This window comes from Triticum dicoccoides, chromosome 5A (genome assembly GCF_002162155.2).
Source record: "Triticum dicoccoides isolate Atlit2015 ecotype Zavitan chromosome 5A, WEW_v2.0, whole genome shotgun sequence".
NCBI lineage: Eukaryota > Viridiplantae > Streptophyta > Magnoliopsida > Poales > Poaceae > Triticum > Triticum dicoccoides.
In genome coordinates this window covers 605,946,069-605,972,381 of record NC_041388.1, presented here as the reverse complement: position 1 = coordinate 605,972,381, position 26,313 = coordinate 605,946,069, and the positions used below count along the sequence as shown (strand labels likewise).

Here is a 26,313-nt window from a genome sequence, read left to right as displayed (position 1 = left end):
TCAACAGTACCACCAATAGAACAGTACTGCTAATAGAACAATGGACAAAAGGCATGCATTTGTGATAAACAATTATTCTCTTCTCCAGGCAGATACTCTCTCTTGTGTGTTCTTTGAAAATACACGTGTTGGCACCATGATTGTGCCTCCGTTTGTTTGGATTGTGGTTATGACAAAAGCGCAGGTGGGCTGACTATGGTTGTAAAGCTGTTGTGCTAGGGAAGAGAGTGTGTTGAGGCTTCTTTCTTGAGTATAGTAGTACGTCTTACAGCGCATGTGAGTGGAGAAAATGTCTAATTGTAATTGGTTTGTCTTCAATCACACACACACACATACACACAAAACAGTCTGTCATAATGTTGTTTTATATTATGCCACTTTGTAAGTAAATAATTTAGCCACAAATATTGATATATATTGTTTTAATATCTTTAGAATAATGATGATGAATTTGTTTATGGATGATGCTTGCAAATTAATTTTAATTGATCTTGACGTTGTTGATGAACACATACATCATGAATATCAAAGGTCATCTCTCTCTCTCTCTCTCTCTCTCTCTCTCTCTCTCTCTCTCTCTCTCTCTCTCAATTATGGCCAAGCACCATGCACAAGTATGTTATGAGTTTTACTACTTATTTTTAGCAAGCTTATAATTATGAGAATAAAAGTATATGTACATTGTATAATATCAATTTATTGAAGAACCGATTTTTTGTTACATAGATTCCACTTTAAGATTTCATATTGGGGCTCCGATTTCTCAAGTACAACCCCATCAACAGGCACAAGCACTAGTATGCTGTTCGTGTTCTCACGGTCAAACATGAGAAGATGGGTGCTCATCCTTAAGAGCAAACCAAATTATTCCCCACACACTATCTTCTTTGTAGTATTTCTTTATTGCTCACATTAATGCTTCATGCAATTATGGCAGAACTTTCGGAAAGCCATGTACGTTCCTGCTGTTACGTAACAAGCGACAATTTCCAAATGCACATCAATAGTTACAAGCATCATGCGTTAAATCTTGAACTAAGCATATTCTTATCATTATCTGTGCCATGTGTTTGCATGATACAAATGCAAACTTTTGCACACAGAACAAGATAGAAGAACAAATATTCTTGCTTGGCACGCAACCGTAAGATGCTACCCGAGATGGCGTAGTAAGTTAAGGTCGTGCTACATGAGATGAGGAATGAAAGTGGCATGCGTATATAGATTAGTTTGGATATGTTGCTCAACCACTAATCCTAAATCAAATTTATTTCATCTGCCAACTTGGATTTTACTTGGTCTATATATACATGCCAATCAGGCCACTTCATGTGCAACCATATCCCTGTGAGGTAGCTCAACTACATGCATGATTCTTCTCTCATTGGTTCTTCTCAAGTCAGTTTATTCCATAGTGCCTACCACAACACCCCCCATGATCGATCTGATCTAAATTGTTCCACTTTTGTTACTTGTTGCAGAAACTGACAAACATATCCCTCTGAGGTTACTCTGATCATGCCGCCATTGTTGCACGTATGCACTCCATCGCCTCCTGTTGAGCCGCACACCCGTCATCTGGCTTGTCTGCATCCACGCACTGCTCAGCGTCTGCAGGTCACCGGCCCATCTCGTGACCATTGACGGGCCTAAGGGTGGGGTTATGAGGGCCGTTGCTCCATACACAAATTACAAATTCTATTTTACTTTTTTTGCGGGTCAAATTCTATTTTACTGGTGCAATGTTTGTTCATCATACTAATTTTTGTGTAGTGTAGTATTTTTTTTCTAGCCATTGTAATGTTATTCATTATTGTCTTGTCAAATTCTAAATCCGCCACTGCTGGTGTCCATGCCGACCAATACATCGCCGTTCCGATTCTGAACCGAGTTTGCTGGTCGCGTGGAGTGCCTGCTAGTAATTGATTCTCGCATCCACGCCGACCAAACGGCGCCGTACTGAGCCAAGTCCGCCGGCCAGTAGATTCCCCGCTAACTGATTCTCTCATCCACGCCAGCCAAAACATGATATGAGTCCGTGCTAATTGATTAGACTGGTCGTAATGTGGTGAGTATCATAAACGGTATCATGCATTCCAACTAGACTTTTTAGATGATGTGGCACACAATTAAATGAGGAAAGAGAGAGAGAGTGATATCATATCATGATACCGTATTATATTAAATGTTTTACTACTTTGTGTCATGCATATCAATTAATAAGGCAACGTAAGATACTAACTTATAATACTATGCATTACACAACCAGTCTTACGTCGTACTGATGCAAGTCTGTCAGACAACCAGAGAGATTTGTTTCCGTGTAATCAAAGTATGCAATTAAACCCATTAAGCTACGCGTAAAGGGCGGCCAACCAGCTATATCATGTGGCCCAAGCTGGTTGGCCGCGGTGTGAAATCTTTTGAAAAAAATTAGATGAAGGTGTGGATTATTTTATAAATGTATTTTCCTTTTTCTTTTAGATGGAGGTGAGAACCTTTGGTATTTTTTAAATGGAGGATTATGCAAAGTGGCACTCACCGGTAGGCTATGGTGGCAATTTTTTTTCCTTTTTACTTCTTTTTTTAGATGAAGGTGTGGATTTTTTTTCTAAGATGTTTTTTAGACGGAGGTAAGGACTATGTATTTTTTTCTAAATGGAAATGTGCGCCCCAACCACTAGTACAATGAATGATACAAACTACTTCCTCCGTTAAAAAATATAAGAGCGTTTAGTCATTTATACGCTCTTATATCTCTTTCTCTTTACAGAGGGAGTATTATGAAAAATGAGGTCTATCGAACGACTGATTAGTCTTCGTCATACAAGGAGATAGTGAACTGTTTTGGAGGTTTTATATTAGTGATCCACCTAAAATACCCCTGAGGCTTAATAAATATACTACATGAATGTGGGTGTAGTATTGCCACATCTCAACCGTTGTCTTACAAAAATGAATGATCTGGATTGATTTGATGTATCGTGAAAGGACTCTTCAATTATAAATAGGAATGTCTCTGAATGATTTACACCGAAAAGGCGTTACAGATCAAAAACTAGTATAACATCAACCACTTATTTAAGAATCCCCTGATCAGGCCACACAAATACAATAGCCATGGTGCAGTGATACTCCGATAAGATACCTTGCTAGCTCCGTGACAATGCCACTCAATATGTTCTTCGGAATCTCTACATGATAATTTCACTATGCAAGAAAAGTGCTAAGGGCAACTCCAACATGCCGACGTAAATCGCCCGCGTGTATCCGTTTGAATAGAAACAAGGAAAACGTGATCCAATGCGTCGCCGCAAACCCAAAATCCGTCTGCTCGCTGTCCGTCTAGACGCATTCCCGACGCGTCGACACGAGACGAATGCGCCGTGCGTCCGCTCGGTGTCCACCTCGACCCATGTGTCGGCCATCCAACTACCCCACGCGGTTGTAGTCAATGCGTCCACCTACCTTGGGCCCGCATGATAGTGTCTGGAAGCCTCCGGAGTCCATGATTTTGCTAAATGCAAGCGTGTGCGGGGCCGCCTCATCCACTTCTCCTCCCACTCCCATCCACATCTGGCGGAGCGGCGGAAGAAGGAGTAGGAGCGCACGCGTCACGCAGCAGAGCCGCCAGCACAGCAGACGGCTTCGATCTCCTCTCCCTTCAGCCGATGCCCGTGTCTCGTTGTCGTCCAGAGCTTGCCCATAGGTGGACGCCATCGTTGTGTGCGAAGTGCTCGATGCCCTACCCTCCATGCACAAGGATGCCAAGCTCTCACCCCGAATCCTAGGTCAACTCATCCTACCCCTGCCCCGAGCTCGTCCACACCACCGCCACTACACGCTAAGTGTTCGAAGCCCTAGCTGTCGCGTATGAGGATGCAATCAACACAGCTCGTGGAACCGGTGGAGGTTGCTCCAATCTTGTCCCGCCGCTGCCCTGAGCACCTACAGGCCGCCGCCGCCAATTTGATTAGGAGTCACTGATGCGGGCGACGCTCTCTCGGCCGCCGCGCCGCTTCAATGTCGGCAGCCTTAGAGGTCGCGTCCGCTCTAGGTGGGCATGAATGGGGCATTGACGCTCTGGAGTGGCGTTGACCGTTTTGGAAGGGAAGCGCGCGCATGCGAAGGAGGGAGCTAAGGGTCAGCCACAGCTGGCATACGTGGAGGTGACAGCGGTTCGGACGCCCGCAACCCCCCTCCTCCCCCTCTCCCTAGTTTGTCTCCGGTTTACAGGAAAAAGCACATTTAGACTGTCCTGCGGACCGATGCAGGACCGCGTTGGATGAAAAAACACGTTGCGGTGCGGACGTATGCGGACGGTTGGATCAGCATTGGAGATGCCTTTACGAAGCAAACGAAATTAGTCCCCCTACACTATCTCTCTTGTTATTTATGGCTCACCAACGTTACTAATGTTTTGTTGCAACTATGGTAGAAGTTTAGAATCGTGCAAATGTATGTGCCTGCAGTTTGGTTTCAGGCCAACAACTATCCATCGTTAGTAGTTCCAGCTTTCAAATGCAGATCAACAGTTAATTACAAGCATCATGCACTCTATGCTTTCCGAATGAATTGTTTGCTCTAAATATATTCTGAGCACTATTTATGCAATGTTCTGTATGACAAAAATACGAACTTTGTGCACATAAAACAATGTAGAGAAACAAATCGTGTTGCTTGTCATGAAAATGTGAGATGACAACCAAGACAGCGTGAAGTTAAAGCTATGGTATGCGAGAGGAATCAAAGTGGCATGTGTATATAAATCATTGTGGCTACTTCGCTCAACCACCCATCATAAATCAAAATTATTTCATCTGCCAACTTGGATTTTACTTTGGATTTTGCTTTGTCCATATATGCATGTCAATATCCAAGCCACTTCATGTGAGGTTGCTCAACTACATGATTTTTCTATCTGCTTGGTTGTTCTCAACTTAGGCCCTATTCGGCAACACTCCACTCCTTCGATGGAGAGGAGCGTGCGGAGCGTCGGATTGGCAGCTCCCCAAATTACAACTACATGCCGCTCCGCTCCGCAGTAGAGTTGCGGAGCGAAGGGATTCCAAACATGCTCTTAGTTTATTAATTTGACAGAGCAGTAGAGCCTACCACAACCACACCAGGATCGATCTAACTTGGTGCGGTTTCACCTATTGCTGACACTGTGAAACTCTCCCTAAAGCATATATAACTACCCAAGTACTCTATTTACACACGATATGCGACATGTGTGTCGGTGCTAACATGCACACACTTCATCGAAAATACAAAAATGGGTGGCATCAGAAAAACATCTTTGGCTTATGTCCTTACAGTTCTAGAGAGATTGTGCCCACCGGCAATCACGACGCACAGCTTCGTTTGGGCCAGCTGAACTCCTAACTTTATTTGCAAGGACGGACTGTCGGCCTCGAGAAGAGTAGCTGCTGGAGAGCCAAAGCACCAAGCAATATATAGTGAGTCTTTCTGACAAAGACCATTTATTTGCGCGTGCCTTAGTCGTACTTGGAGCATGCCTGATACAATTAGTCTACGTATTAGTTTTGGTCAAAGTCAACCTTTGTAAATTTTGACAAAAGTTTATAAACAAAAATATTGCTTCCTCATTCCCGAAATCTAAGACGCCGATTGACTTTTCTGGTCTTTGTTGCATTACTTTGCCTATAATTTTCACATATTGTATGTCTGTAAAATTAGCATACAGACATATGGCATAAAAAATATCTTTTTCTGCGGGTGTCGCATAAAATTATTTTGTAAGTCAAGTACGAAGATGTCATTTGCGCATTTTCAATCCATGTACTTTGATATATATCGGTGGTCAAAGTCATGCACCAAAGACTATGCAAAGTCAACCACGCCTTATATTTGGGGAAGGAGGGAGTAACATATATACATTAACAAATCAATATTCATTAGATTCATGATTGAGTGTACTTTCACATCATATAGATTTGTTACGGTAAATGTTTATATATTTTTCTAAGTGTACACTTGGTCAAACTTTAGTCAAACATAATAAGCAGAGTAAATGAAAACAAAGGGAGTAGATTGCAATTTTCTTTTCCAACAACAACAGATTTCTTATTGTAGTATCAGTTCACCATGGTTGTTGTCTTTGTGTGGTTTGACCGCGATAAAGTAGTTTAAAGTAATTCATTTTGCACTAGTTTTAGTGAGTGGTCGCTGTATATAATTCGTACGAGGTTCCTGTATATAAATGGAAGGTGTTCGCATGGCTCGTATGCGTACGTGAGCGCATGTGCATGTGTGTTTCAATCAGTAAAATAAATGTGTGCTTATCTTCCAGACACCATACAGATCCCTTGCCATCTCCGTGATAATGCGACCCAATATGGTCTTCTCCAAATCCATATCCATGATGACTTCGTCCTTCTCGATCGGCACCATACTTCTGGGTCCGTCAATCTAACGTGTTAGTATATGCGTCAGATGGCAAGTTGGCCTCCGGCATCCGGGCGGTTGTTATGAATGTCACTCTGAAATTGTTAGATGCAAAGTTTCAGCCGTGTCATTTTTAGTATACCGCCACCATATAATTCTCTGACAAGGTCAGCAAGGTATCGCACTTTCAGTTTAGCAGTGCATTCCAAGTTGACGTCCTCCATCTCCTCGGTCCGTTTACCTTAATTTCCTTATGACCATTTACAAGGTCACTTTGGAGAATCCAAGATTAATTTCTGGTCACCTCGTGGACAGTCCAAGATTAGTTTCTAAACCAACATGCAACTTGACACGGTGTATCCATTGTAAGCACTTGTAGTTTTCAAATGCAGAACAACAGTTACAAGCATCATGCACTCTATGCTTTCTCAATGAATGATTCGCTATAAGCATATTCTGACCGCTATTTATGCAGTGTTTCGTGTGACAGAAATATGAACTTGTCCGCACAGAAGAAGGTGGAAGAACGAATTTTGTTGCTTGTCATGCAATTGCGATCGAGATGATACCCAAGACAGAGTGGAGTTGAAGCTATGCTAGTGAGAGGAATGAAAGTGGTATGTGTATATATACAAATCAACGTGGCTACGTTTCTCAACCACCGGTCATGAATTAAAACTATTTCATCTACCAACTTGGATTTTTGCTATGTCTATATATACATGTCAATATCCAAGACACTTTATCTGAGGTCGCTCAGCTGCATGATTTTTCTATCTCCTTGATTGTCCTCACCTTAGTTTATTAAAAAATATTGACCTGAACCTTAGTTTATTAATTTGACGGAGAAGCAGAGCCTACCAGAACCCACACCAGGACCGATCTGACCTAATTTGTTCCACCTCTTGTGTTACTTGTTGCCAACTACTCCATGTAGACAGACACGAGATGCAACATGTGTGTGCCATGCACACACTTCTTTGAAGTGCAGAAATGGGTGGCATCAGAAAAAACATCTTTGACTCCTTTCTCCAGAGTCCTAGAGAAACTGTGCCGACCGGCGACCATGTCGCATAGCTTCATTTGGACCATCAGAAATCCTAGCTTCATTTGCAAGGACGGACTGCGGGCCTTGAGAAGGATGTCTGCTGGAAAATTGAAGCACCAACCAGTATTCAGTGAACCAACTTGACATTGGTCATCTTCTTCGCTCTCACTGTGGGTGCAACTTGGAGCATGACAAATACAATTTGGCAATTCGCTATGCATTGTACTCAAAAGTCATCTCCATCTGCCGTTGGCCTAGCTGCTAGTTACATTGTACTCCCTCCGTAAACTAATATAAGAGCATTTAGATCACTATTTTAGTAATCTAAACGCTCTTATATTAGTTTACAGAGGGAGTACAATTCAGCACATGTGTGTTTATTATGCCATGTTTTTAATAAAAATGTGTGCCTATGTTCCAGCCACTATATAGATCTGTGACACCTCCGTACGTGATAATGCCACCCAATATGGTCTTCTCCAAACCTATGACAACTTCATTCTTCTCGGTCGACAGCTCTCACACATTGTTCGAACCAAAATCCCAGATGGAATAGCCTGACCTAAGGGCGGTTCACCAGATTCGAACTTGGTCTTCCAACTTTCCATGATGAAATAAGGGATGCCCCCCTGATATGCAAATATAGGATGTTAATAGGGCATGGAAAGTTCGAATTGAAACAATGGCACATTTCCTTACTACTAGGAAAAAACCACAACCTTGTCTTGTGTCAAAAAAAGGAGAACGGAACACACATATTTCCTTAACATAGAGAAACCTCACAGAAGTTATTTACAGCGAATAAACGTGGTACAGATCAAAAAATTAGCCTAACCTAATGACCTCAATCACTCTAAAAGTTTTCTCTCCACAGCTCCACTCAAGCCACGCAGGGACAACAGCCATGTCGTACCGATACTCCGATGAGATCCCTCGCCACGTCGGTGATGATGCCACCCAGTATGTTCTTCTCCAGATCCCTGACAACGTCGCCCTTCTCCATCGGCAGTTCCCACACGCGGTTCCACCCGAAATCCCACGTCGAGTTGGCGTCTGGGTGGTCATTCTGAATGTCACTCTCAAGTATCCTACGCAGATTTTCGGCCGCGCGATTGTCACCCTGCTGCTGAGTTCTCTTGGACTTTGACATGTCCAGGCTCTCGACGTCGCCGTCCAGCTCTCTGACGAGATCGTCAAGGTATTGCAGCCTCAGGTTGGCGGTGCGCGCCACGCTGACCTCCTCCATGGCCTCGCTCCTCTTGCCTTTCCTTCTGACCACCTCCCGGGCCACGTCGGAGAGGAGGTCGTTGCCTTTGTCGACCGACCAGTTCGGTGCACCGGCGTCAGCGTCGATGAAACTGACGGGAGCGTCAACTCTGACGATCGCCTTTGCGGTTTCCAGCAAGTACCGATCCTTTACCAGCAGTCTCATGAGCAGGAGTTGGTTCTCTGTCAAAGAATCGCATGTAACAACATGTGTCTTGTGATCCTGCAAATTTTCAGTACTGATGGACGTTGTGGTATGATCATCAGAGCCTGCAATAAAAGCATATGGTGCTCCATTCAATGGCTTTTTAAACAGAGTGAAAATTTCTTCAGTTTAGTACTACAGGACAATAGGACATCAAGAACATGCGTACCGTCAGTTAGATGCTCTTTCACTATCATTTGTTGCCGCTGTTCTTCCTCCTCGGTAAATGCTTCCCGTATCACTATCGTTTGTTGTTCTTGTTCTTGTTGTTCTTCCTCGGCAAATGTTTCAGGCATTTGTGCAGTCTCACTAGGTGTGTGGTTGATCCATTCATCCTGCATTTTACACCAAATTGCACGCTTCATTAGAATGATAATAAAATTTTGCACACGCGCAGATTGTTTAAGCAGGGTGCCTAGTTTGGACAAACTTACATTTGTCTCAGGAATCGTACTCTGATCCAAGACCTTCAAATCCTCAGTTAGTTGCTTTTTCACTATCATTTGTTGATGTTGTTGTTGTTGTTGTTGTTGTTGTTGTTGTTGTTGTTGTTGTTCTTGCTGCTGCTGTTCTTCCTCGGCAAATATTTCAGGTATCTGTGTAGTCTCACTAGGTGTGTGGTTGATCCTATCATCCTGCAATTTACACCAAATTCCACGCTTTATTAGAACGATGATAAAATGTGTGCACGGAGAGTTTAAGCAGAGTGCCTAGGTTGGACAAACTTACATTTATCTCAGCAATTGCAATCTGATCAAGGAACTTCAAATCCTCACTTGCATGTACAACAGTCTCTGCACGAATTGTAGGATCACTGATTCCTTCAGTTATTTTCTGCAAAGGTTGGTCCAAAGAAATTGCTTCAGCTGTGCTGCTGTCTCTCACTACCACTGTCAATGGTTCCGACAAACCGACTCCGCCATGAGTGCTATCTGCTGGTTTGTTAGAACTGATAGTATCATTTACTTTTGCATCTACCTCATTCTCCTCTTGTGCCACTACAGTGTACTCAAGCTTCTTTCTCATATGTCCTGCTTCTGACAACAGTGACTTCTTGTTTTCCAACTTCCGGTTTGGTGCTTCGCTATGCGTTGCCCGACGATTTTGCGGTTCCCTCGGTGTTTCAGTTGCTTTCTCACTAGATCCTTCAGTTATTTTCTGTAATGGTTGGTCCAAGGAGGCTGCTCCAGTTATGTTGCGGCCTCTCACTACTATTGCCAATGGTTCTGACAAACCGCCTTCGCCATGTGTGCTATCTGCTGGTTTGCTAAAACAGACATGTTCTTTTGCAAGTTCTTCATTCTCCTGTTGTGTCACCACAGTATACTCAGGCTTCTTTTTCATATGCCCTGCTTCTGGCATCAGTGCCGCCTTCTTGTTTTCCAACTTCCGACTCGGCGTTTCGCTCTGCATTTCCCGACGATTCTGCGGTTTCCTCGGCTTGCTTTGTCTGTCTACATGTTTACTTTGCGCTTGATGTTTGACCTGATCTGTCTTCCCATTCTTTCCTGCAGCCTTGGTTTCTGCAGTGGCAAGGTTCTCCTTGTTAAGCTTCTCCCTCGCCTTCCTTGATTTCGCCTCGCCGTCTCTCCCCAGCAACCGTCTCATGCCAGTGGCCTGCTTCTTTCCAGCTGCTGCACTCTTCTCCTGAGCACTCTGCTTCTCTTCCTTGACAGGCCTGTTGTTGTCTGAATTCTTCCTGAATCTCTTCAAAAAATCCATCCTCTTACCCGAATCGGCGCGGCACCCGACGCTGACGGGGTTCTGCAGTTTGATTTCTTCAGCAATCCCCTTGTCCTCATGGATGATCCTCTCCTCTACTTCTTGTTTTTCATCAGCTCCTCTCTCTGCTGCTACCATCTTTCTCAGCACCTCCCTCATGGTCAGCCTTCCTTGCCTGCTATTACCAGTTGCAGTTGCAGGGTGTGATGAACTGTTTGACAGTGCAGCAGCACCCATTTCAGAGTCCCCAAAGTTTGTCTTCCACTCCCCTGACAACACAATCTTGTGCTGACCCTTCTCTGAAGCTATGATCCGTATCGGCAGTTTGCGGTTCATCGCATCTGCTTTGATCTCCATTCTTGGCACAGCTCCAGGTTTCACAAACCTCTCCGTCCCCTTGCGCTCCGCGACGGTCTTCGTTGTCGTCGACGTCGACGAAGGCAGGTTCTCCAGCCCCATCAGCTTGGCGATCACGCTCGGCATCCTCACCTTCGAGCCATCCTTTTCACCTTCAGAAGCACTGTTGATCTTGGAGCTGCCTGGACCAGACTGAATAACTGAGCTACTGTCTGCATTCCGATGGCTCTGAAATTTGTCGTGGACAACCATCTGCATGGAAGCATTTTTGGCACGCTCAGCATCTGAATCTTCGTCGACGATCTCCTCGATCCTCGCGGAGCGCGCCGCCGCCAAGCCCTTGCGGTTCTCCTTGCCCTTGAGCCCGCTCCCCGACCCTTCCATGTACCGGGAGGCGTCCTGGAGCATGACCAGCATGCTCAGCGCCTCCTCCATGTCCATGGACCCTCTGAAGAGCTTCCTCCGGGCCTCGTCGTCGGGCCTCCTCCTCCCGCCCGAGGAGTAGGCCGCCATGAGCATGTCGTTCAGGTCCTGCACCCCGATCGCCACTTCGCCGGCGGGCGCGCCTGTACCTCCTCCGGAAGGCGGCGGCGGCGGCAGGAGGTAGCCGCCGCCGCCGCCGCCGCCGCCGCGACGGGCCGTGTCCGGCTGGCGGAAGAAGACGGAGCCGTTGCGCGCCACGACCTCCATGTTCCGGAGCTTCCCGCCGTCGCTGAGCGCGAGGGCCAGCGCCGCCATCTGCACGTCGACGCTGCTCGCGACGACGGCATGCTCTGGCTTGCGGTCCCCCGCGTCTCCTCCCTGGAACGGCACGATGGCGCGCGCGTCGGCGTCGGCGGCGACAGGGCGTCCTCGCCGTGGCTTGGCCGCGCTGGCCACGGCGGCATTGCTGGTGCTGGGTTGCTGCTGGTGCTGCGATCGAGCGCAGTGGAGGTCAATTGGTTACGACGGTATAGAAGATTTGGAGCGCAGATGCATCAAGATTTTGGGTTGGGGCTTGTGCTCTGCTTACTGATGATCTCGGTGCCGTGGTTGCTTCTGGTCTGCTCGATCGAGGGGCGGCTGCTGCCTGCTGCGGCCTCTGGCTTGTAGATGGTTTCTGAGAGTTCGAGCAGGCATCTGCAACAGACATCAAATTCAGTAGTCATGCAGCACCATCAGAATTTCTACATGGTCTTTTCGATGAGTACCAGTATCATCAGTTCATCATAGTCACTACTTGAACGAGAACTGAGTGCAAAGGAAATGCAAGAGCAGAGTGCAAAGCAAACACCGACGGGAAAACATAACATACCCCGAGACGCGGCGGCGGCATTCGACGCCGATGCGGCCGACGGCGAGCCGAAGCCGAGCCTCTGGCGGCGTCGGCGGAGGTCGTGCAGCATCTTCTGGGCGAAGTCGGAGCCGAGGTCAGGCACCCTGGCGGCCATCCCTTACCCGTCCGTCACCAGACGACACGCCCACCGCCCCTGCACCGCACCATGAAACAAAACCACCGGCCGGGGAAAGAAGGTTAGGTGCGGTGCCTGAAAAACACAATGCCGTCGGGTTGGTGCGTGAGAGCGCCCAGGCGGCAAGGCCTCTCGTTTTCCTCCACCTCTTTTCCCTACCTTTCTTGAGGAATGGGTCAGTGAGAGAGGGGAGTGAGGTGGGGGGGTCTCGTCCGTCCGGGGAGCAATCTGCAGCTGCGGTGGTGGATGGATGCTTTCAGGCGGTGGTGAGAGCAGGAAGGATTGATTGCCGTGGAAGTTACTACATGCGTATGATGCCACTGGCCTCTTCTGTCCGGTCCGGTCTGGTTTGCATCTCCAGTTCACCCACATTCCAAGCAAACTACTTACCACCCAAAAGCAAACTACTTGCCGCATTTGGGAATAATCACCCATAATCTCTGCCTGCGGCTTTTGATTAGTAGGTGGTAGTGGGGGTGGTTAGGTTAATGCCCTCCCTTTTGACCATGATTTGCAGGGAGAGTATAATGTGGAAAACGTAAAGTGGGTTTTTGGTTGTGACATTGACAAAAAAAGATACTACTACAGTTTTAAATAAGGTACTACTGAGCTTTTAAAAAAAAGAATGTACTGTACTGATATGCACCAAAGTTTTTAAGAGAGAGGATGATTGGTTGAGGTGCGGCTGCGAGTTAAAACATGCATTTTCAGTACTGCGCAAGGCTTGGAAAGATGCTCACGTTTGGGGCTGTACTGTACACTACTCAACTCCCTCCTGCGCCATTGGTTTTGCCTGCCGTTAGGATGATGATGATGATTAAGAGACGGTTATGCTACACCATCTCCGGTATTAAGGGCCTACAGCGACCTCCTTAAATACCATTTATCAGAATATACTTCGTGACCATACTAGATAGCCATCCATTGTATAACTAGCTAGTACTCCTAGTAGTCAAACATTTCTAATTTTGGCCACTGATATACATATATACAAAGATTATCGAGATTGGTCAAATAAAAATCACAAAATATATTGCATGACTATGTATCTCTTTACTAACAAATTCATATTAAAAAAAGGATCATATTCCATCTTGAAGACATCATCAATATCTAAAACATCATATCAGAGATACTACTACAAAACACTGGTTACGATACAACAAGTTTGAGCTGAGCTCCACACCTTTTTTCCTGTCCTGGAATTTGTGTGGTTTTACAATTATGATTTACTCATAAAGGAACAGGACAGGCCATGCATCATACCAGCACAAACTGTACAAAAACGAAGACAGGTATCAAAAGTTCGACAACACAAACAAGATGGATAGTGGCGATCAACACAAACCTAAAAGCGATCAAAAGTTCGAGAAAAAGCTCAAAGTAAACCATATGACACACATAACAGGCCACCTAATCAGGTTCCCTCTGCACAACAAGTCATGGCTTGCAACAGTTCTTAGGTGCAACATCACCCACAGGACTAAACACTGCACTTGCCGGTCACCTAAAGTTCCTTCATCAATACATTTTTAATTCAGAAAGAACCATCTAATGCTCACAGCAACATCAAGCGACTCGACCCGACTCGACTCTTTATTTTATTTTTACTATACATATACATACTCGCATTTACATACCTCAAAGGGACAAAAATGGTTGGCAGTGCACACAAGCTGCAGAGGGGAGAACACAAGGCCTCGCTCATCTATCACTAGCATGGGCAGCAAGATGGGCAGTCAGTTTCCTATATACTTGTGGGAAGCGTTGGCCATCAGGGCAGTCGCCGCCTGAAGTTCCTGCTGGTGCCTTGGTATGTCCGGACCAGCAGGCCAACACCCAACCCGACGCCCACGCATATGCCGAGGCCGATCCCGACTCCAACCCGCACGCCAGCATTAAACCATGAAAGCTCACCATCCTCGCCCTCTAGAAAGTCCTGCCTCGAGTACAAGCTGTTATAGTCCATGTCCACGTCTGTCTCAGACTTGGGATCATAGAATTCTGATACCTGAAATGGGAGACGGGAAAGGAAATAATACTGTCAATTATCCCATCAAATTTGGACTTGGTGTTCAACAGATATGGCAGCAAATAACTGAATATTCAGATTCTAACATAGTTCTCCTTGGAATCTCGATTGCAGTTTCCTTGATTGAGAAACATGTTTGGTATTGTTCTTACAAAATAACAAGTGAAAATGACTTGATGCTAGTCAAGCAAGATAAAATAAAGGGCAGGCATAAATCAACAGCCAGAAGTTGATCACGAGCCCGAATGAATACTTGTGTGATAGCACTAAGAGAACTGCCACATGAGCATAAATCTGGGCAGCAGGCCCAGTCAACCAATGGAATTTGTACTGAAAAAAATTGCCAGTCTGCTTTTCATTCTTATGGTCTTACTATGCTGTGTCGCTAAAGTCTAAGGTTCTGCGTGCTGTACAATTCACCCATTTAGTTAGAATTCAAGCATTTGGCAGCCGGCACATGTACTTGAGAATGCCAGAGTAGGGCATCTAACAGCTACAATGTAAAGAGTGAAGTTACTCTAGCTAGGATAACCTGAGTCAAAAATATAAACTTCATGCTATATGTAGGATCAATATGGATAATTTGGCTTGTGGGGTAACCAAGGAAACTGAAAATTGTTGTAATGAATGGTATATCCATGAGTCTACAACTTCTGCCATGAGGTAGCAACCTTAAAACCCTCTATCCAGTATCCATAGGTACGTATAGTGATTTTGAGTTAAAAGTAGACAACAGTGGCATCTCTATAAAACTGCAATTGAGATTCCATGGGTAATGATCTGAACTGATGGACTTGAGCACTGAAAATTCTCAAAGTGAACATGCCTTAAGGTACAGTACTACAGTATCAATCAGGTGCCTAAGTTCCTAGTTCAGATGAGCATACATCTTCTAGCCAGATAGTATTCTTTTTTACAATGACACCTGTCAGTGTTCAGTTTCACCTACGGTTCATTCTGTTTAAAGAGTGTATGCACGGCGCAAATGTCCAAATATGCACCACAACAAGAAGTTTCATCGTGGGATATGTATTGACTAGTTACTGTTACAAGGTCCTATATTTTCTCCTAGTCATCCTCATAAAAGAATAATTAAGCAGCAGGTCAGAAGCAAGATTCAGAAAGAAAAGATTGCACTTGCACAACATGCTGCAATCTGTATCATGTGCAAGCCTATTTATCCTGGTATATAGTGGGTTGCTTCGCAATAGCATCAATATCAGAAATGGGTCGAAATATGTTGGTATTAATTTAGTAGCACCAACATAAGAACGCATATATACGTGTAGGTAAATAGGAGCCTATTTATCCTGCTGAAGTTAAAATTTTGATTGTGCGCACTACTTGCAAGAATATATAAAAATGGTACATTCAATATAGCTAAATGGCCTATATAAGCAAGAGAGGTCGGGTTAGACCAAACTTGACATGGGAGGAGTCCGTGAAGAGAGATTTGAAGGACTGGAATATCACCAAAAAAACTAGACATGGACAGGGGTGCGTGGAAGTTAGCTATCCATGTGCCAGAACTATGAGTTGGTTTCAAGATCTTATGAGTTTCAGCTCTAGCCTACACCAACTTGTTTGGGACTAAAGGCTTTGTTGTTTTTGTTGTTGGCTATATAAGAAATTTACCCAGAGAGGATACATTTCAATTGATGTTTATCATAGCGAATATGGCACGGGCACATCACCATTGTGCTAGAAAAATGCCGATTAAACTAAAACAGTCCAGCACCCCTCCCAATATTTTTAAGCCCGGGTGATCATACAATGTTATTAAAGGGACAGACATGAGATCAAACAAATGCCAGGAACTCTAGTGATGGTGACTGTGTGGATACGCAGTGAAGTACCTTCACAGAGTCCCCGTGTGAGTTCTCTGTATGCAGTTCAGTTGCTTCATTCTCAGGGATAGAGTCCAGCTTCAGTTTCATCTGGGACTTCCTCCGTGATATATACTGGACCGTCTTGGTTAATATAATTGGCGTGCCAGAGAAAGTGCCAGCAACGTAAACCTCGACAACAGGATGCGCAGAGTCTGGGCCCGTGGACATCTTCCCCTTCAAGAAACCACTAGACGATGCCGAGGATTGGCACTTGATATTCCATTTCTTGCTGCTGCTCTTCGGTTCCCCGACCACACCATTGGCATTGCATAACTCCAGGTCCCCGGTGAGCAAGAGATCGTTCTTATCAAACACCTGGAACCTTACGCTCCCCGTCATCCTTATGCTATCCGTGCTCACGTACGTGGCCTCCTCGGTCTTCTTGTCGATCCTGTCCCTTCTGAGGGACGACGAGACGAACTCGGTGTGCATGCTGCTCCGCCGCCCGTTGACCTCGATGACCGTGTCGGGGGACAGCGGGATGTGGTTGAGCGTGAGATGGTCCGGCGCGGACTCGTCCACCATGCAGTTGCTGACCCTCACGTAGAACACCTTGAGGTCGAGCCAGGGCGAGGACCTCGACGCGTAGAGCGGGTGCATGATGATCTTCCTGGCAGCCTCAAAAGCCACCCCGTCGCCCATCTTGATCTTATTGCCGCGCCGCCACGACGAGGAGAAGACGCAAGCTACAGCACCACAGAAGCTGCTATTCCTCTATACCTGTGAAAGATAAATTTGAGGTTAGTACAAGAAGAGCTGGGTTTAAGTGACATAATCTTAAGAAAATCCATCTAGCCGCCTAATTTTAGCACGAACACCCGGTCAATTTATTGCATAGAACATCGAACATGAATTCGATTGACTGCAGGCACCGGGGGAACGGGGGCTCAATCGAGACCGGGAAATTTGGGAAATTATTAAGCTGCTAATAGATAATACAGACTGCACAACCCGACAATCAAAATCCACGACGAACCGTACGGATCGGCGCGCCCATCCCATCCCAGAAAAGAAATTTTCTAATTCGATTGCCCATGGCAAAGAGAAAACGAAAAAAAAATGGCAAAACGAGCAGGTTAGGGTTCGTCACCAGCAAAGGGGATCAATCCCTGGGCGGGCGGGCTCCGGGCGGATCTCCACCGCGCACCGGTGGAGCCGAGGAGGAGGCGGAGGCGGACGCCGGGTCGGAGAGGAGAATCCCCTCCGTCTGGTGCTTCCGTTGGGTGGACGGAGGGGCGCGCTGGCGGGGGATCGCGAGAGGGGCAGGAAAAAGGGAGGAGGATAAGCACTCGGCGGCTAGGGGAGAGGCCTGGAGGTGGAGGGGGTATATTCGATATTTTCCGGGTCGTTTTTGGACGCAATACCGTGGATGGTTTTGGTCTTTCTCACCGTTTGACTATGTATGTTTTGGTGGTTTTTTCTTCGCTACAAATTGCCATCTTCTTTCTTTTCCGGGGTTTGCCTTCCAAATTGCCGTCTTCATATTGCGTTTTTTTGCAGCTAGGCTGTACACACACACACACACACCAATTTTGGTGTCTTGGTAGCAGAGGTGAATTACAATCACAACAGAACTAGCATTGATGTTGTCTTGTGAGAGAGCGGGCAGGCGAACGAAACCCTAGTCGGCGCCCCACCTACTCCCCCTCTCGCGCCCTGTTAGAGTGTGTTTTCGGACAAAGCACATGTGGCATCAAAGAGGTCCTGGTCAAAGGTGGTCTGCATGGTTCGGCGACGAACTCGGCGCCTGACCTGGACCTGTCGTGCAGTGGCACGAGTGCTTTGGGTTTTCTTTAGTGAGTCTTCGAGTTTGGTTTTGGACGACAAGGCGGCTGTGTAGGGATAATGTTTTCCATGCTCTACTCCGTTAAGACTTAAGAGGATTCGTGGAGCCCGGTCTCCAATGATTCTTTCGAGATTTGGTCGGATTTAGATTTCCGGTGGATCCATCTTGATTTGGTTGGCTTTTTGTGGTCTTTGAAGTTGCTGCACGCCACTCCCATCGTCCGGAATTACTTGTCTAAAAATTGGATATATTTAAACGTATTTTAAGTTTTAGATACATCAATTTCTATCCATTTTTACGACAAATTTACTATCACATTTTCCCCTAAAGAGTTATTGGCACCAGTTCCCCCCTAGAAATTATCGGTGTTTTATCCCAAACCCCAAATAAGGAGTGCCTTATCCATTTCGCAAATGTATGCGGGCCCATGCGATCAGATGATTAGCTACAGGGAGGGAGATGTATGTACCCAAACCCCGGACGGCCACACGTGGGGTGCGCGTGGCTCCCACACCGACCCAAGCCGCCGCAAGTTGGTTCATCCATTTCAACCTCCCACGAAAATATCTCCCCTTCCCTGTCTCCATCCGCGACTGATTTAGTATTTACTCCCTCCGTAAACTAATATAAGAGCATTTAGATCACTATTTTAATGTTCTAAACATTCTTATATTAGTTTACAGAGGGAGTAATTTCGTCGAGGCCGTCCAAGTTAGTTGGAGGCTCTCGGCAGCCCGCGTCGGCAGGCCACCAGATCCAACGTACTCTCTCTGTACACAAATATAAGAGCGTTTAGATAACTATAATAGTGATCTAAATACTTTTATATTAGTTTACAGAGGGAGTACTGCTGTACCACCTATCTGCGCAAGATCCGGGCTTGTCTTCTTGCTCGTGGCACAGTAAATCAAATCGCGAGGGCCGTCCCTCAAACGCGAATCCCTCCCGCGCGAAAAAGGACAAAGAATTGCGCTGCGGAGTTTGCACGCGCGCAGCAGGCGTGTGCAGTGCGACTCAAGGAAAAGTGAAGTTGGAGCAACTCGATCTAGGAATTGTTCGGTCACCATATATACGAGATGATAGAGCCTGCTCCCTCCATTTGGATATGAATGTCGCAGCCGTCCGGTAACACATGGGATCGTCAAAACGTGGCCTTCATGGATTTCGGGGTTTCTTTTCCCCTCATTTTCTTTAATTTTATACTCGCGATTTCAACTCAAATTATTTTTAAGTAAACGCATGTGTCGGCACGATAACTTCATCCATCGACATCCTCCTTTGTGCGGTCGATGGGGACGACATCATCCTCATCATTCACCCTGATGAGGGGCCTGGATCCCACGCGGCCGCCAGATTTGCCGTCGCCACGAAGGAGGATCCAGCGGGTGCAGCTTGCGCTATGGGAAGAGTTCATGTAGTTGTGCGGCGTTTGGGACGGGAGATTCTGCTCCGTCGCCAAGTTGAGCCAATAGGTTCCGTTCTTACGCAGCGTCATTGTCTCAGAATGTGCAGGGGGAGGCAGCTAGGGCTTTGGTGATGGGACGTCTCGCCGCCAGGTTTTTATCCCTTAGGATGAAGCCACGTGGTCATCCGAACGACCGCATTAGGAACCAGAGGAATGGTGAATGTCATTAATGACATGTGGTGGTTAATTACCGGTCATGTCGACCTACTCGCCAGCCAGTGATCGATGTCGTATGATGACTCTATTAGAGTGCCATTTTGGTCCGAAATCATCATATTGACGGATCGGATCAGTATGGCGACTCTCCTAGAGTTGCTCTTAGGGTCCATTATTTTTTTAAGTGTTTGGTTTATGTTTTGTCACATCGGTGATTTGCACACACTGACTGTAAAATAGTAAGACCTGCCTAACTACATATCCGACCTATCATCTACCTCTACCTGCACTGGCGTTGGACGAAAACCTCTCGGAATTTGTCAATTGCCTAGCTCGTCCGCGAGCAAAAACGAGAAGGAAACCGGCTGCTCTTCTGACGCGCACACGCTGTGGTCTGTGGAGCTAGCACAATACAGAGAGATACCACGGCAAAGTCGCAGGGGACGCGTCATCTCATGCAAAGTTTCCTTGTCGACAGCGATCTGGGTAGGCACTAGACAGCCATGCATGCATCATGGCGGCACGGCAGTCAACGGGACAAAATCCTTCGAACCAGTTCACAAATTCATCGGCACATATACACACATATAATGGACGGCAAGCAAAATCCCACACGCCATTACATCACAACTTTGCCTCATTTTTGACATTGCCAAGACTATATAATACTGTAGATTAGAGAGAGCACCACACGGCTCCACTTCTTCTCAAACTGGTAACCAGCAAACGATGCGTCTATCCAAAGGAGAAACATGACAGCACCAGATAAGGGAGAGGCTAATCAGTAATCACAACCAAAGCACGGCAGGCGGCACGACTTAACCGCGCATCACATTCCACTTGTAAATCCTGACGGCAATAGCCAACAATTATATACTGATAATCCACGGAGAACCAGTAAAATAGGACCAAATCATGCTGCGACAAACTATTCCCCTCCTACTTTGAAGGACTGGTCATACGCAGGCATGAAGAAAAAGGCATTGCAGATATTCCAGGGAGTGGTAGCATACAACTAGCAGAAAAGAATGGCACATACATGACCAGGTATAGTGTCTTTCTCTCAAAAATCAAGTACAGTATTGGGCAAAACACAAAATGCCTGCTTATTATTGCTGTACAACAGACAGGTTGTGAGGCATCAGGGACGAGCTAATATGAGGATGAGTGATCTGAGCAGAGGCAATCGTCCACCAACTGCCGGAGGTTGGGGTTCTCCAAGGCCGCCGCGACTCTCTCCTTGTCGTTCAGCTGCTTGTTTACTGCCAATTCAGCATGTTAACGTCGTACATACCAAAGTACCACTGTTCAAACACAATTGTGCTATACAGCTGCCGTTCTCGTTTTGCCGAGTTCAGCAGGTGCAAAGTAAAAGGGATGCATTGGATATTTTTACAGATAATACTGCCCTGTGATGAGCTATAATATCAGATTGACAGACACAAGCTTAGCCATGAGTTAGATATCTTCTGTCATCTTACGCACCTGATTCTTCATTAGCAAGAGATCCTGGAGCAACTTTTATGTCAATCTGCACATGCATACACAAGAAAGAAAGGAGTCATAGTACTACTGAATAAAATAATTCAACAAGAATCATTATGAAAGAGGGGCATTTTCTTTTGGTGGAGTTCGTTTGCATTATAGCTAGCTCGAAATCTTAACAGTGCTACTGAAGACAGACCATCTGAGCAGATAACTTGTAGATCCATGAATAGTATTATACAGTAAATAAAAGTTCAAAAGAATCAAGATGATTTATAGTTCCTCTGAGGCAGATAAACCCCCCATCATAAATGGTTCAGTAGGTTTATGAGCGCTCTTATAGATTGTAGGAGTTTCTACATGCACACAATTTACAGTGTATGGCTTGTGCTGCCTGTCTGCTTCTCTTGATACACACAATGTTTACGAATTTGCAAACATGCACATGTGTAGTATATGTGTGGCAAGTGTCTTGATGGATGAACAAACAATACGTTTGTAATAGTTAACTCTGTGACATTCCATCTATCCCATATTTCACCGAACAGAGACAGAGGAAAAGAAAAATATTGCCTAATTGAACATGCATGTAAACTCTAAAACACTGGATAATGGCTGCTGATGGCACGTATGCTACGTAAAACATAATGTAATCTATAAAGCATCTCAATTAGTTGACTTAATCAGAACCTGATGAACACAGAAAGGGATCCATATAGAAACATGCTAAGCACCTTGTAATGCGGAGGAAAGTTTTGCATCAATTTAAGCCTGAGGCACAGACCAATCACTGTGGCCATACTGCAGTGTTGCACAGTTGGGGTGAAGGTTATCCTGCAAGCAATTGTAAGGTGTGAACAGTGATCCCCAAAAGTTTAAGCAGGATGATAGTTCTTGACTTCTTGCGTGAAACAAAACAGATTTTGTACGAACAGATTGTACTGTACAACGAGGATGTTTCATTTGCAATACGTAAATGCATTCTGAAGCTCGCAGATCCCGTATACAGAGTGAAGATGATATATAAGGATGAGCAACCTAGTGGGAAACCAAATCCCAAGCAGCAAGGAGAGGCATACTTTTTTTTACTTTAATTTATTTTTGATAAAAAGCAGTGAGCGCTGCACTTGTGTATGCAGCGTGCTTTCAAGATCACGCTCTGAATCTCCACTGAGATATAAACGAGAAAGGATCATATATGGTAGCTATTATCTGTGATAATAATCATCTTGTCACGGGTGTAAATCCAAATCTGGCTAGCCGGACTGCGTGAACCGGGCACGGGTTCTACATTTCCACTACAAACCCACAATGATTCTGGCTGCTAATACAACTAGTACTACAGGACACTGCAAGAGTAGCAATGAACATTGGAAATTATTGGAAATTAACACTGAGTGCTACTAGTACCTCCTAGTCCCAGCCCCTACTAATTTGGCAATTTGGTACCCTGACAATCAGAAGAAAACTTGAGCAGCACAGTCTTGCAGGCGTACGTACTGGATGTGGCCGAGCTTCTCGTCGACGGAGACGGACTCCTGGGAGAGCACGCTGAGCTGCTCCAGCGAGTAGGGGTGCTCCGGGTCCTTGATGTCCCGCACCGTATCTGCACGCACGCGCCCAAGTCAGTCAGTTCCCCCGTCGCCGTCGGTGAAGCCAATCCAATCAATCAATGGAGGGAGGAAAAAACGAAAGAGGAAACCGAGTAGGGGATCCGGGCGCTTCCGTTACCGAAGACGTCGAGCGCGTCGAGCGCCGCGTGCGCGGGGTGGGCGGCGCGCTCCGGCCGCTCGTGCACCACCGGGTTCGCGTTGATCATCCCCACCGTCATCTCCCCCTCCCCCTCTTCCCCGGCGCGGCGCGGCGGTGCTCTGCCGTGCGACTTCGGTCGTCGGCCGAGAGCGAGAGACAGAGCGACAAGAGGACAAAACTGTTGGCGAGCTAGCAGTTTCGGTTTGGGGAAAAGTCGGGCGAGCGAGCCGGTTTTGCTAATCCGGTGGGCCGCGGCCCGCTAACTTTCCCTGGAGCCCTGGAGCTCCACGCCGGGGCGCCGCGGACGGCGCTCGCCGCCGCCGCCGACCAGTGCGCGCGCCTCCTGCGGCAGTGCGGCGCGGCCGCCAACCCGGGCGCCGGGCGCGCCGTCCACGCGCGCGCCGTCAAGGCCGGCCTCCTCGCCAGCGCCTACCTCTGCAACAACCTCCTCTCCTACTACGCCGCCGCCGGAGGAGGCGGCGCCGGCGGCCTCCGGGAGGCGCGGCGCCTGTTCGACGAGGTCCCCGCGGCGCAGCGGAACGTGTTCACCTGGAACTCGCTGCTGTCGAGCTAAGCCAAGTCGGGCCAACTGGCCGACGCGCGCGCCCTGTTCGCGGAAATGCCCGAGCGCGACGCCGTGTCGTGGACCGTCATGGTCGTGGGGCTCAACCGCGCCCGCCGCTTCGGGGAGGCCGTCGAGGCGTTCCTGGACATGGTTGGGGACAGGCTGGCGCCGACGCAGTTCACGCTCACAAACGTGCTCTCGTCGTGCGCGGCTGCGGAGGCCGGCGGGGCCGGGAGGAGGGTGCACTCCTTCGCCGTCAAGCTCGGGCTGGGCGGCTGCGTGCCCGTGGCCAACTCGGTGCTCAACATGTACGGCAAGTGCGGGGACGCCGAGACAGCGAGGGCTGTGTTTGAGAGGATGCCGGCGCGGAGCGTGTCGAGCTGGAACGCCATGGTGTCGCTCGACGCCCGTCTGGGGAGGATGGACCTTGCTTTGTCCTTGTTCGAGAGCATGCCGGACCGGACCATTGTCTCATGGAACGCGGTCATCACGGGGTACAACCAGAATGGGCTTGACGCCAAGGCACTGTGGTTCTTCTCCCGGATGCTGTGCGATTCTTCTTCCATGGTGCCGGATGAATTCACAATCACCAGTGTCCTGTCAGCTTGCGCCAACCTTTGCATGGTGAGCATCGGAAAGCAGGTGCATGCATACATCTTACGGAGCGGAATGCCGTGCGTCGGTCAGGTCACCAATGCCCTCATCTCAATGTATGCCAAGTCCGGCAGCGTTGAGAATGCCAGGGGGGTGATGGACCAGGCAGTGGTGGCCGATCTGAATGTGATATCCTTCACCGCTCTCCTGGAAGGCTATGTCAAGCTTGGAGATATGAAGCGTGCAAGGGAGATCTTCGATATCATGACCAACCGAGATGTCGTCGCCTGGACTGCGATGATCGTCGGCTACGAGCAGAATGGTTACAACGACGAGGCCATGGAGCTCTTCAGGTCAATGATCAGAAGCGGACCAGACCCAAACAGCTATACGCTCGCTGCTGTTCTTAGCGTCTGCGCGAGCCTGGCATGTCTTGACTACGGCAAGCAGATCCACTGTAAGGCCATCAGATCACTGCAGGAACAATCCAGCTCCGTCAGCAACGCCATCGTCACCATGTACGCGAGGTCAGGCAGCCTGCCATTGGCGAGGAGGGTGTTTGATCGGGTCCGCTGGCGCAACGAGACGGTGACATGGACGTCGATGATCGTAGCCTTGGCGCAGCATGGCCTGGGAGGAGACGCCGTTGGCCTGTTTGAAGAAATGCTCCGAGTCGGCGTGAAGCCGGACCGAATAACCTATGTCGGCGTGCTCTCAGCGTGCACCCATGCTGGCTTTGTGGACCAAGGGAGGATGTACTACCAGCAGATGCAGGACAAGCATGGCATCGTGCCTGAGATGAGCCACTATGCGTGCATGGTCGACCTGCTCGCCCGTAGCGGCCTGCTCTCCGAAGCTCAGGAGTTTATCGGGCAAATGCCCGTGGAGCCCGACGCGATCGCCTGGGGGGCGCTGCTCTCGGCCTGCAGGGTCCACAAGGACGCGGACCTGGCGGAGCTGGCGGCGGAGAAGCTGCTGTCGATCGACCCCGGCAACAGCGGCGCCTACTCGGCGCTCTGCAACGTCTATGCCGCCTGCGGGAGGTGGGGCGACGCGGCGATGGCTTGGAAGCGGAGGAAGGACGGAGGTGTGAGGAAAGAGACGGGGTTCAGCTGGACGCACGTGCGCGGCAGGGTCCACGTCTTCGGGGGGGATGACACCCTGCACCCGCAGAGGGAGGCTGTCTACAGGATGGCTGCCAAGATGTGGCAGGATATCAAGAAGGCTGGCTTCGTGCCGGACCTCCAGTCGGTCCTGCACGATGACGAGCTCAAGGAGGAGATGCTGAGCCGGCACAGTGAGAAGCTCGCCATCGCGTTCGGCCTCCTGGCCACGCCGGAGGGGACGACGCTGCGGGTCATGAAGAACCTGCGGGTGTGCAACGACTGCCACACGGCGATCAAGTTCATCTCCAAAGTCGCGGACAGGGAGATCATCCTGCGGGACGCCACGAGGTTCCACCATTTCAGGGATGGGTTATGTTCTTGCAAAGATTATTGGTAGAAGACCTTCTGATTCCCAAGGAAGGAGGAATGAATGCGTTGTTGGTTCATTCTTGCAGATCTAACCGCTCCAGAAGAAGGGGCAGGTCTATGGTTCATACATGTCAGCAGCACACTGCGGTATTCCAGATGGATCGCAACAAGTCGCCTGGCCCAAATGGGTTCCCGGCTGAATTTTGCCAAAAAAATTGGGAAGTCGTCAAGTGGGATTTGAAATCTCTGCTTGATGACTTCCATATCGGACAAATAGATCTCTAGGCTTAGTTATGGCGTAGTTGCCTTGATCCCAAATGCAGGGATGCTAAATGAATACAAAAATTCAAACCCATTTGTCTCCTCGACGTGAGTTTCAAAATTATTACAGAGGTTCTCATGAATAGGAACCATCGAATCAAAGCCGGATGGATGAAGTGGCGCCAAGCTTCTGGCATTCTCTGTGACAAGAGAGTGCCACAAAAGCTAAAAGGCAAGTTCTACAGGACGGCGGTTCGACCCGCAATGTTGTATGGCGCGGAGTGTTGGCCGACTAAAAGGCGACATGTTCAACAGTTAGGTGTGGCGGAGATGCGTATGTTGAGATGGATGTGTGGCCACACGAGGAAGGATCGAGTCCGGAATGATGATATA

The 26,313-nt window shown here is 47.7% G+C and overlaps 4 protein-coding genes across 4 annotated transcripts; 1 reads left to right on the top strand and 3 right to left on the bottom strand.

Annotated features, from left to right (window-relative positions):
* Positions 1–8,133: 8,133 nt before the first annotated feature.
* Positions 8,134–12,737, bottom strand: LOC119303331. Its single transcript, XM_037580450.1, has 7 exons — positions 12,620–12,737; positions 12,304–12,478; positions 12,022–12,128; positions 9,660–11,921; positions 9,365–9,565; positions 9,100–9,265; positions 8,134–8,995 (listed from the first exon to the last, which is right to left on the bottom strand). The coding sequence occupies exons 2-7, from the start codon at positions 12,437–12,439 to the stop codon at positions 8,340–8,342; spliced, it is 3,528 nt and encodes a 1,175-aa protein (XP_037436347.1). The 5' UTR covers positions 12,440–12,478; positions 12,620–12,737; the 3' UTR covers positions 8,134–8,339.
* Positions 12,738–13,825: 1,088 nt separating this feature from the next.
* LOC119303330 (uncharacterized protein At1g01500-like) lies at positions 13,826–17,689 on the bottom strand. Its single transcript, XM_037580448.1, has 3 exons — positions 17,472–17,689; positions 16,349–17,101; positions 13,826–14,471 (listed from the first exon to the last, which is right to left on the bottom strand). The coding sequence occupies exons 2-3, from the start codon at positions 17,021–17,023 to the stop codon at positions 14,235–14,237; spliced, it is 912 nt and encodes a 303-aa protein (XP_037436345.1). The 5' UTR covers positions 17,024–17,101; positions 17,472–17,689; the 3' UTR covers positions 13,826–14,234.
* A 3,068-nt stretch (positions 17,690–20,757) lies between these two features.
* On the bottom strand, positions 20,758–23,210 carry LOC119303329 (protein AE7-like 1). Its single transcript, XM_037580447.1, has 5 exons — positions 23,005–23,210; positions 22,774–22,879; positions 22,008–22,107; positions 21,274–21,319; positions 20,758–21,050 (listed from the first exon to the last, which is right to left on the bottom strand). The coding sequence occupies exons 1-5, from the start codon at positions 23,102–23,104 to the stop codon at positions 20,941–20,943; spliced, it is 462 nt and encodes a 153-aa protein (XP_037436344.1). The 5' UTR covers positions 23,105–23,210; the 3' UTR covers positions 20,758–20,940.
* Positions 23,211–23,224: 14 nt separating this feature from the next.
* LOC119303326 (pentatricopeptide repeat-containing protein At2g22070-like) lies at positions 23,225–26,063 on the top strand. The gene has a single exon (XM_037580445.1). It carries the CDS (start codon positions 23,645–23,647, stop codon positions 25,685–25,687), a length of 2,043 nt encoding a protein of 680 aa, XP_037436342.1. The 5' UTR covers positions 23,225–23,644; the 3' UTR covers positions 25,688–26,063.
* The last annotated feature ends 250 nt before the right edge of the window (positions 26,064–26,313 follow it).

Coding starts and splice junctions, on each gene's coding strand:
- LOC119303331 (XM_037580450.1), bottom strand. CDS start 12,439: ATGGCCGCCAGGGTGCCTGACCTCGGCTCCGACTTCGCCCAGAAGATG. Junction 12,129..12,303: donor TGCCGCCGCCGCGTCTCGGG/GTATGTTATGTT, acceptor TGTCTGTTGCAG/ATGCCTGCTCGAACTCTCAG. Junction 9,566..9,659: donor TTGCAATTGCTGAGATAAAT/GTAAGTTTGTCC, acceptor TGTAAATTGCAG/GATGATAGGATCAACCACAC.
- LOC119303330 (XM_037580448.1), bottom strand. CDS start 17,023: ATGGGCGACGGGGTGGCTTTTGAGGCTGCCAGGAAGATCATCATGCAC. Junction 14,472..16,348: donor CACACGGGGACTCTGTGAAG/GTACTTCACTGC, acceptor CTCCCATTTCAG/GTATCAGAATTCTATGATCC.
- LOC119303329 (XM_037580447.1), bottom strand. CDS start 23,104: ATGACGGTGGGGATGATCAACGCGAACCCGGTGGTGCACGAGCGGCCG. Junction 21,320..22,007: donor ACTTTCCTCCGCATTACAAG/GTGCTTAGCATG, acceptor ATGCATGTGCAG/ATTGACATAAAAGTTGCTCC. Junction 21,051..21,273: donor TCTTGCTAATGAAGAATCAG/GTGCGTAAGATG, acceptor CTGAATTGGCAG/TAAACAAGCAGCTGAACGAC.
- LOC119303326 (XM_037580445.1), top strand. CDS start 23,645: ATGCCCGAGCGCGACGCCGTGTCGTGGACCGTCATGGTCGTGGGGCTC.